The sequence below is a fragment of the Pan paniscus genome, chromosome 14, assembly GCF_029289425.2.
Source record: "Pan paniscus chromosome 14, NHGRI_mPanPan1-v2.0_pri, whole genome shotgun sequence".
Lineage (NCBI taxonomy): Eukaryota > Metazoa > Chordata > Mammalia > Primates > Hominidae > Pan > Pan paniscus.
The window spans coordinates 115,417,660-115,428,513 of NC_073263.2; the positions used below are offsets into that span (position 1 = coordinate 115,417,660).

Consider the following 10,854-nt stretch of genomic DNA (forward strand, 5'->3'; position numbering starts at 1 on the left):
GGGAGCTGGCAGCAAGGCTTGGTTGGTTCTTGGCCTCACCTGCGCAGCTTCTGTGGCCCCGGGTGTCCATTTCCACCTCCCGAGATTCCTTGGGCCCAGGCCTGTAGTGGACACAAGCAGGCCCCTGGACACACAGCCAAGCAGATGCGCAGCCATGTGGACAAGGAGCCCAGGAAGCACACAAGCTGACCCCGTGACACTTCCCCCCAGACACTCTCTCAGGGGTCCACACCCACCATGGCCCATCAGCCAGGCCATTGGGAGGATGACAGCATATCCATGGGATTGGGGGTCAGCAGTGCTTTCCAGACCCCTCCTCCATGATTCTGGCCTGCCGGGCACTGACTGCCCTCTCTAGGAGCCCATGTCCAGCCAGGGTGCTGCCCCAGCGCCCATCGGGGCCATGGAGCGGGGCTCAGGCTGACCCATGAAAAGCCCACGTCCTGCCACAGGGACTCGGGGGACTTCTCATCATTCCCAAGAGATGGTGTGGAGTTCTCAAAAACCTGCCTGAGCACACATTTATATCTGGCAATTTTTTAAAAAACTAACTACTGAGGAGTCACATAGACATGACTCAGCATGAAAGGAACCAGCCCCAGAAGAGCCCACAGCACCGGTTCAAGACCAGGCAAAACTAGCAGAAGGGACCAACGTCTGCCTGGCACCTGCCTCCTGGGACTGAAGCCCAGTGACTGGGGAGGCACAAAGAGGAAACTTCTATTTATTGTTCTTGACATCAAAAATGTTAAATTACTTATGAGTGGCTTTGACCAAAACAAGTGGTGGACATATACTCGGAAAGCTACATGAAAAAGTTAATCAGGAGGCCCTGGGCTGAGGCGGCTTCAGTGCCTGGGACCCTGTGTGAGCACACCGAAGCCCACTGGGAACTGGGCCACGAAACTGACACTGCCCAGAAACTGCCAAACTAGCCTCTCACCAGGGACTTCCTTTTAACCAGATGTCTTGTCTTTGTCCTGCTTCTGCAGACACTTAGGAAAGAGCTCCTCCCCTCAACCTCAGTGGAGCACTGAACCTCACGCTGAACCTCACACGTTCTGGTACTGCTCAGTTCATGAATTGCTGAACGCTCCAACAGACCCCTTTGAATCTCAGTGTGCATGAGCTTATCACCTAAAACTACAAAACGCTACTGAGATAAATCGAAGGAGACCTGAATAAATTAAGAGATTTGCATTGTGGTATAATAAAAAATACATCTGGTCTTTGTCCCCTGTTCCAGGGACAGAACTCCTTAAATCTTTGGAATTTCCTGATAGGGGTGTCTGATTTCATAACAACCCTTTTTCACCACATTTGTTTACCCTAATGAGGTGACTCTTGGGGGACCCCAAGGTAGCTTTAGGGTGGGAGCTTGTTGCCAGAGGAACCAACCATGTAATTAGAGAGGAACTTCCAGCCCCCCTGACCCCCCCCACTCCTGGGAGGGGCCAGAGATTGAGTTTGTGTTCAATCACCAATGACCAATGACTTAATCAATCATACCTGTGTAATGAGGCCTAGATAAAAACTTTTGGGCATCAGGGTTGGGGAGCCCCCAGGCTGGGGAGCCCCCACGGTGCTCAGAGATCAGTGCCCACCTCCCCACTCTCTTCACTGGGCTGTTCACGGGTTTCCTTCATAATAAGCGTGATTGTACGTAAAGCACTTTCCTGAGCCCTGGGAGGTGTTCTAGTGAATCTGAGGGGATGTAAAGTTCCCCAAATCTGCAGTTGTCAGGAGTGAGTGTGGGTTGCCTGGGTACCCATGTACGGCTGTCATCAGAAGTAGGGGCAGAGTCTTGTGGGACAGAGCCCTTCACCTTCAGGGTCTGTGATACTCCAGGTCGTCAGTGTCAGAAGAGTGTGTGACTCCCCAAAACAGGAAGGGCCTTTGAGATGAAGACGATTAAGAAGAAACGGGTCCAGGAGTGCTCTCCGGATTCCTCTTTTTGCCTAAAGCAGGGCATAGATTTACAAAGACAAAGGGCATTCTGTCCCCTCCTGCAGGGAGAACAAAGGCTAAGCCCTGAAGACAGTGTCAGGCCCTCACACCCGCAGATGCCCCGACAAGCTGTGCTCCCAGCCTCTGCCAGTCCTGTGCCTGGCCCCAAGCTGCCCACAGAGGGACCTCGGTGCTCCCATCTGTGGAGTGGGGTCATCATTCATGTCTCAGGCACCTTGGTGCTCCCATCGCCCCCTGCCTTGGGGACCTTGGTGCTCCCATCTGTAGAGTGGGGTCATCACTCTTGCCTGAGGGACCTCAATGCACCCATCTGTAGAGTGGGGTCCTCACCCCCTGCCTCAAAGACCTCAGTGCTCCCATCTGGAGAATACGGTCATCACCCCCACCTCGGGGACCTCAGTGCTCCCATCTGTAGAGTGGGGTCATCACTCTTGCCTGAGGGACCTCAATGCACCCATCTGTAGAGTGGGGTCATCATTCTTGCCTGAGGGACCTCAATGCACCCATCTGTAGAGTGGGGTCCTCACCTCCTGCCTCAAAGACCTCAGTGCTCCCATCTGGAGAATACGATCATCACCCCCACCTCAGGGACCTCAGTGCTTCCATCTGTAGAGTGGGGTCCTCACCCCCTGCCTCGGGCACCTCGGTGCTCCCATCTGTAGAGTGGGGTCATCACTCTTGCCTGAGGGACCTCAATGCACCCATCTGTAGAGTGGGGTCCTCACCCCCTGCCTCGGGCACCTTGGTGCTCCCATCTGTAGAGTGGGGTCATCACCTCCTGCCTGCCCCTCAAGGTGTTCAGGGCCAGAAGGGCTGTGTCCTGCCTCTCCCCAGAGTGGCCTGGCTTCTGTCCCTGAGGAGTTGCTTTCACATTGCCCTTTTCAGACCTGGACACAGCATTGCAACACGGAGAGTTGACCTCCCAGCCCAGACCAGCCCAGGTGCCTCTGCCCCTGTGTGCACCAGGGCTGGCCCCGCCTCTCCTGCAGGGCCCTGGGCAGCTTTCTCCCACAGCTGGGTCTGGGGTTCAGCAGGAGCCGGCGCCCAGTGGAGACACGGGAGAGACTCCCTCCCGCTCCAGGGCACGGGAGTCCTGCCATCTCTGGTGAACCCTGCACCCACCACGGCCTTCAGAACCAGAGCCAGAGAGAAGACCCTGTCTCCCGGCAGGGCCACCCTTCCCCGGGGCCCCGGGATGTCCGTGGCGCTGGCGAGGCTTGGGAAGGCCGGGCGTTCAGAGGAACTCGGGATGTCCACGGCTGAAGGGTTTTGTGGGGTCATGTGGGAAGGACACGGGGGAATTTCCACACCATTCACAGCACAGGGTTTCCCATGGGGGCTCTCTAGGCTGAGGCCTGTGGGGCCCTCATGGGCGTGTGGTCCTGGTGTGGGGAGGCCCAGCCTCTATGAGGTGATCATCATAAGGGACGTAGTGACAGCCCTGTCCCCCTCCAGCGAATGCTCAGCTGGGGAGGAGATAAGGAAATCCTGCCTTCCTTGCTTGGATCTCGGTGTCTGTGGTTTCCAGGACGGAAACAGGCAGCCTGAGCCCTGAGCACCGGGGCCCCCACAGGGTGGTGCTGTTGGCCAGGGAGGAAAGAAGGGCAAGGTCGTCCCTGCGGGCTGGGCTGGAGCCGGGCGGGGCCTTTGCTTGTGGAGGGCGCCCGACGTCCCTTCGTGGACTGCGTGTGGATGGAACTGCTTTGGCCTCGGCTCTGCCCGGCCACACAGTGTCAGCACCACTCCCCACCCCCACCAACAGCACTGCCCACTCGGGGGAGATCCCGGCCGGGTTTCCAGACCTCAAGACTGAAAGGCATAGAGGGGCCCAGCCAGGCCCAGGCCCTAGCGCCTGCCCCAAGGCTGCACTCGCTCCCCGCCCCCCACGCCCTGCTCCCCAAGCCTCCTCCAGGCCCCAGCGCCTGCCAAGGCTGCACTCGCTCCCCCTGCTCCTCCTCCAGGCCCCACTGTAGTCACTCACAGGCGTCGTCAGGCCATGGCGCTGCGGCCCTCCCATTTCAAAGTGGTTGCCTTTTGCGAAACTCCATGTAGAGATGTGCTGAACTCGACTGTCTACGACGCCCAGAGGGAACGGGGCTCCAAGAGGCTGGGGACTGGCGGCACCTGCTGCTCTGTGTTCAGCACTCCGGACAGGGCCTGGGAGGGGCCAGCAGGGATCCCTGGACGGCTCGGGGGCCGCTCGGGATAAAATGAAGCTAAGAAGGTAAAAAGCCACAGTGCAACGCAACCCCACTCTCGTAAGACAATCTATGCCTCTCTCCGTATATGGCACCATCTATACGCACAGGGATTGAATACATGTTCCCGTGTGTGGGCATCTAAACCCAGACAGAGAAAACTCTGGAAAGAACACACGATTGTTCCGACAGCCCCCAAGGAACCAGAATGTTGAACTGAGACTTGCCCTTTCCCACATCACCTGCAGTGAAAACACACAGAACACTTGGCAGGGGTGGGGGTGACACGGCAGGGAAGAGGCAGCCAGTGGCACGGACACAGGTGTTTGGGGCCCAGCAGGGACACAGCCAAGGTGCAGCTGGCGTGGCTGGAGGAACTGCGCCGGCTCAGGGTCTGTGCTGCTGTGTGGTGGCCGCTCCCACCTGCCCAGGGCCGCTGTGTGGCCGCCGCTCCTGCCTGCCCAGGGCCGCTGTGTGGCCGCCCCTCCGCCTGCCCAGGGCCGCTGTGTGGCCACCCCTCCGCCTGCCCAGGGCCGCTGTGTGGCCGCCGCTCCTGCCTGCCCAGGGCTGCTGTGTGGCGGCCCCTCCGCCTGCTCAGGGCTGGGTTCCAAGGGGGCCACCTCGGAGGTGCAGGCACCATGTGGGGCTGGGCCATCTCCCCCAGCCTGGGAGGGCTCTTGACAGCCTCGCTCACTTACTGGAGTCTGCACAGGTCAGGGGCCAGTGGGGACTGAGGATAAAACTAAGGCAGGCTGGGCCTGGGGCAACAGGGGCCACCACCCCAGGACCACTGGCCGGCCCTAGAAAGCCCAGGCGGCATCTGTGCCCCGTGGGACTGAAGGCCAAGGGCAGCGTCCTTCTAGGGGAAGCCTGGGCTTCCACCCCTCCCTGGATGTCACCACAGCTGATTTGCTGAGCTCAGGGCTGTGCATCTACAGGGGGTTCCTGCCCTGGGCCCCTGCCTGGTCCACTCCATCAACCCCAGCGCTGCTGCCTGAGCCTCTCAGCCCAACGGGCCGGGCAGCAGCAGGAACACGCTCGTGCTGGGTGGGGCGGCGGGGCAGAGGCAGCCCCCGGCCTCAGCAGCATCAACCACGTGGCAGGAGCTGCTCTCCGGCTCTGCGGCGCGTAGACCTGTTTCCTCAGGGATGTCTCCTGCTCCCCACGGTCTCCAAAGCCCAGCCTCGTCCCCTCCACTAAGACGGGGCTTGGCCTCACCGCTGACCATCCTGGACGCTGACTGCCGCTGCCAGGACCCTCTGAGTTCAGTGCCCACTGAGCCCTTCCCCAGACTCCCGACCTGGCACAAGGCAGCCCCATTTCTTGGGTGTGTGGCTGCTGAGTGCCCTGAACAGCTCGCTCGGGACCTGCCCGCTTCTCTGATGGGAGTTGGGGCCCAAGCCAGGTGGCCACTCACATCCCACAGGGCGTGTGCCTGCGCCACGGAAATCTCCCTGAGGTAGGAAGGTGTGAGCCAGGCCTGGCCGCCCTGGAGTGCCCAGAATCAAGGCTCAGAGGAGCAGCACGTGGAACTTTACCCGCCGTGGCAACAATAACCTCTCCGGGGTCCCAGGAGTCAGCCCTTCCCACCCCAGCACTGGCCCTGATCAGCTCTTCCCCCGGACACTGTGACCCCCACCCCACCAGACAGTGAAGGAGGAACAGAATTACCCTGGGTTTGAGGAAATCAGCTCAGAGCCCAACAGAAGGCAAAGGCGCGTCTGACTCTGGAAGGCTCACATTCTAACAGCTAAGCCACTGCCAAGCTCCTGTGTCTGCAGAGCCATGGGACCTCCCTGTCCTAGAGGCGGCTGCCGCCAGCATACCCAGAATGAGGCCAGCCACACACGGCGACAGGATGAATACACGGGTGGACAGACTCATGCCAATGTTTGCTCTGTGGGGGAGGGTGCTGGGAGCCACCCGGCAGAGCTGCCGCCTCCTGCCCCACCAAGGGGACAAACCAACTGTATTTCCGGAAGCTTCTCTGGGTGCCTTTCTGGTTGACACAGTTGGAGGCCGCAACTGAGTCACACCCAACTGCCCAGCAGCCTGTCCAGGACAGCCTGTCCAGGGCCCATTTCCAGTTGTCTGGGAAATGATGACTCTGGGGCCAATGGGCACTTATCTTTTGTGGTGTCTTTCAGTCAAGGGTGGGTGCTGGCTTTGGGGGGTCCCCTTTCTCTCTTCAGCCTGGATGGTGCCCCACTTTGATCAGAGCAAACTACCCAGTGGGACAAGCTCTGCGTGGCGTGCGGCTCCCTGAAAAGGGCCCCTCCCTCCCTGGCTGAGTGATGGGCAGAGCTCACCCTGTGGGAGCCTCTGCGTTATCATGTGCACCACAGGGACGGCCCCCATGTGTCTCCACGGGAATAGACAGTGCACACAGCATCTCCGCCTGTGGCCTCTGACTGCCTTAGAGACACCCGGATCAGAGATGCTGCAGGTCACCTGCCCCTGCCCTCCTGTGCACATGTGTGGTATGTACGAGCATGTATGTGCTGTGTACATATGAATATGCACGTGTGCGTGTCTGAACGAGAGAGCTCTGGGTGGATTCTGGTGAAACTCGTCTTACAGGCATGTCCTGGAGCCCCCCACAACCCTAGGAAGACTCCCTCTCCTCCTCTGAGTGGGGAGCATGTGGCTTCCCTCCAGGGATAGATCCTAGTGCCAGCACCACAGTCTCTGTTGCTCTCGCAGTCACAGCCGGGACTCAGCTGTGTCCACCATGCTCCTGGCTCCTGCAGGGACTTTGGTGACACAGCAGATGCTCCATCCCTGCCCTGCACCTCTCACTCTGCCTGGTGGGGGTGCTTCCAGGAGCTGCAGCTCACACGAGGCCCACAAAGGACTGAGCCTCCCCTGCTGTGCCCCAGGGGCCTCTGTCCCCACCCAACAAGCCACTGAGCAAGAGGCCAGGGCAGGAAGGGGCTGGAGTCCTCCAGCTGGTGGAGAGGAGGAGCATCCGGTGGAGATGAGGAGCATCCGGTGGAGACGAGGAGCATCTGGTGGAGAGGAGGAGCATCTCGAGGAGAGGAGGAGCATCCAGTGGAGAGGAGGAGCATCCGGTGGAGACGAGCAGCAGCCGGTGGAGACGAGCAGCAGCCGGTGGAGAGGAGGAGCAGCCGGTGGAGACGAGCAGCAGCCGGTGGAGACGAGCAGCAGCCGGTGGAGAGGAGGAGCAGCCGGTGGAGAGGAGCAGCAGCCGGTGGAGACGAGGAGCAGCCGGTGGAGACGAGGAGCATCTCAAGGAGAGGAGGAGCATCCTGTGGAGAGGAGGAGCAGCCGGTGGAGATGAGGAGCAGCCGGTGGAGACGAGGAGCATCTCGAGGAGAGGAGAACCATCCGGTGGAGAGGAGGACCATCCGGTGGAGAGGAGGAGTATCTCGTGGAGAGGAGGAGCAGCTGGCGGAGACGAGGAGCAGCCGGCGGAGACTAGCAGCAGCCGGTCGAGACGAGCAGCAGCCGGCGGAGACGAGGAGGAGGACCCGGCGGAGATGAGGAGGAGGACCCGGCGGAGATGAGGAGGAGGACCTGGGGGAGACGAGGAGGAGGACCTGGCGGAGACGAGCAGCAGCCGGCGGAGACGAGGAGGAGGACCCGGCGGAGATGAGGAGGAGGACCCGGCGGAGATGAGGAGGAGGACCTGGGGGAGACGAGGAGGAGGACCTGGCGGAGACGAGAAGCAGCCGGTGGAGACGAGAAGCAGCCGGCGGAGACGAGGAGCAGCCAGCGGAGTCGAGGAGCAGCCGGCAGAGACGAGCAGCAGCCGGCGGAGACGAGGAGGAGGATCTGGCAGAGACGAGGAGGAGGATCCGGCGGAGACGAGGAGGAGGATCCTGTGGAGACGAGGAGCACCCGGCGGAGACGAGGAGCAGCCAGCGGAGACGAGGAGCAGCTGGTGGAGAGGAGCAGCAGCTGGCGGAGAGGAGCAGCAGCCAGTGGAGACGAGGAGCATCTCGAGGAGACGAGCAGCATCTGGTGGAGACGAGGAGCAGATGGTGGAGACGAGGAGCAGCCGGTGGAGACAAGGAGCAGCCGGTGGAGATGAGGAGAAGCCGATGGAGTCGAGGAGCAGCCAGTGGAGAGGAGCAGCAGCCGGTGGAGAGGAGGAGCATCTCGTGGAGAGGAGGAGCAGCCGGTGGAGATGAGGAGCAGCCGGTGGAGACGGGCAGCAGCTGGTGGAGATGAGCAGCAGCCGGTGGAGACGAGCAGCAGCCGGTGGAGACGAGGAGCAGCCGGTGGAGACGAGCAGCAGCCGGTGGAGATGAGCAGCAGCCGGTGGAGACGAGCAGCAGCCGGTGGAGACGAGGAGCAGCCGGTGGAGACGAGGAGCATCTCAAGGAGAGGAGGAGCATCCAGTGGAGACGAGGAGCATCCCGTGGAGAGGAGGAGCAGCCGGTGAAGACGAGGAGCAGCCGGTGGAGACGAGCAGCAGCCGGTGGAGACGAGCAGCAGCCGGTGGAGACGAGGAGAATCTCGTGGAGACAAGGAGCATCTCGTGGAGATGAGGAGCAGCCGGTGGAGACGAGGAGCATCTCGAGGAGAGGAGGACCATCTGGTGGAGAGGAGGACCATCCGGTGGAGAGGAGGAGCATCTCGTGGAGAGGAGGAGCAGCCGGCGGAGATGAGGAGCAGCCGGCGGAGACGAACAGCAGCTGGCGGAGACGAGGAGCATCTGGCGGAGACGAGGAGAAGGACCCGGCGGAGACGAGGAGGAGGACCCGGCGGAGATGAGGAGGACCACCCGGCGGAGACGAGGAGGAGGACCCGGCGGAGACGAGGAGCACCCAGCGGAGAGGAGGAGCAGCCGGTGGAGACGAGGAGCAGCCGCTGGAGAGGAGGAGCATCTCGAGGAGATGAGGAGCATCTCGAGGAGATGAGGAGCATCCAGTGGAGAGGAGGAGCAGCCGGTGGAGATGAGCAGCAGCCGGTGGAGACGAGCAGCAGCCGGTGGAGACGAGGAGCAGCCGGTGGAGATGAGGAGCATCTCGAGGAGACGAGGAGCACCTTGAGGAGAGGAGGAGCATCTGGTGGAGAGGAGGAGCATCTCGTGGAGACGAGGAGCATCTGGTGGAGACGAGGAGTAGTATCTGGCGGAGACGAGGAGTAGTATCTGGCGGAGACGAGGAGGAGCATCTGGCGGAGACAAGGAGGAGCATCTGGCGGAGACGAGGAGGAGCATCTGGCAGAGATGAGGAGCAGCCGGCGGAGACGAGGAGCAGCCGGTGGAGATGAGGAGCATCTCGAGGAGAGGAGGAGCATCTGGTGGAGAGGAGGAGCATCTCGTGGAGACGAGGAGCATCTGGCGGAGATGAGGAGTAGTATCTGGCGGAGACGAGGAGTAGTATCTGGTGGAGACGAGGAGGAGCATCTGGCAGAAACGAGGAGGAGCATCTGGCGGAGAGGAGGAGGAGCATCTGGCGGAGAGGAGGAGGAGCATCTGGCGGAGACGAGGAGCACCCGGCGGAGACGAGGAGCACCTGGCGGAGATGAGGAGCACCCGGCGGAGACGAGGAGCAGCCGCTGGAGACGAGGAGCAGCCGCTGGAGACGAGGAGCAGCCGGTGGAGAGGAGGAGCATCTCGAGGAGAGGAGGAGCATCCCGTGGAGAGGAGCATCCGGCGGAGACGAGTAGCATCCGGCGGAGACGAGGAGTAGCATCCGGCGGAGACGAGGAGTAGCATCCGGCGGAGAGGAGCAGTAGCATCCGGCGGAGAGGAGGAGGAGCATCCGGCGGAGAGGTGGAGGAGTATCCGGCGGAGAGGAGGAGGAGCATCTGGCGGAGAGGAGGAGGAGCAGCCGGGGGAGACGAGGAGCAGCCGGTGGAGACGAGGAGCAGCCGGTGGAGAGGAGGAGCAGCCGGTGGAGAGGAGGAGCAGCCGGTGGAGAGGAGGAGCAGCCGGTGGAGAGGAGGAGCAGCCGGTGGAGAGGAGCAGCAGCCGGTGGAGAGGAGGAGCATCTCGAGGAGAGGAGGAGCATCCGGTGGAGAGGAGGAGCATCTCGTGGAGAGGAGGAGCATCCGGTGGAGAAGAGGAGCATCCGGTGGAGATGAGGAGCATCCGGTGGAGAGGAGGAGCAGCCGGTGGAGACGAGGAGCAGCCGGTGGAGAGGAGGAGCAGCCGGTGGAGAGGAGGAGCATCCGGTGGAGAGGAGGAGCATCTCGTGGAGAGGAGGAGCATCTGGTGGAGAGGAGGAGCATCTGGTGGAGGGGAGGAGCATCTGGTGGAGGGGAGGAGCATCTGGTGGAGAGGAGGAGCGTCTGGTGGAGAGGAGGAGTAGTATCTGGTGGAGAGGAGGAGCATCCAGTGGAGACGAGGAGCATCTCGAGGAGAGGAGGAGCATCTCGAGGAGAGGAGGAGCATCCGGTGGAGAGGAGGAGCATCTGGTGGAGACGAGGAGCATCTGGTGGAGAGGAGGAGTAGTATCTGGTGGAGAGGAGGGTAGTATCTGGTGGAGAGGAGGAGCATCTGGTGGAGAGGAGAAGCATCTGGTGGAGAGGAGGAGCATCTGGTGGAGGGGAGGAGCATCTTCCCGTGCTTGTTTATTGTGTTTGTTGAAGGTCACGTCATCGCTCACCCAGTGGGCAGTGGGTTTCAGGCGTGGCTCACACCTGGTGTGGTCATCGGCACCCCAGCGTTGCTCAGGGCTGGCGGGATCTTTAGCCCAAAGGCGCAGTCTGTGCT

At 61.5% G+C, this 10,854-nt stretch overlaps 1 protein-coding gene across 1 annotated transcript in view; it reads right to left on the bottom strand.

Moving 5' to 3' along the window:
- Positions 1 to 10,502, bottom strand: part of C14H13orf46 (chromosome 14 C13orf46 homolog) — a 31,892-nt gene extending 21,390 nt beyond the window's left edge. The window contains 8 exon segments of the mRNA XM_063595993.1: positions 40 to 101; positions 1,826 to 1,958; positions 3,950 to 4,184; positions 5,838 to 6,965; positions 6,968 to 7,554; positions 7,950 to 8,347; positions 8,379 to 8,868; positions 8,921 to 10,502. Of these exon segments, the coding sequence (XP_063452063.1) occupies positions 6,883 to 6,965; positions 6,968 to 7,554; positions 7,950 to 8,347; positions 8,379 to 8,868; positions 8,921 to 10,473 (3,111 nt within the window). The 5' untranslated portion in view covers positions 10,474 to 10,502 and the 3' untranslated portion in view covers positions 40 to 101; positions 1,826 to 1,958; positions 3,950 to 4,184; positions 5,838 to 6,882.
- Positions 10,503 to 10,854: the final 352 nt, after the last annotated feature.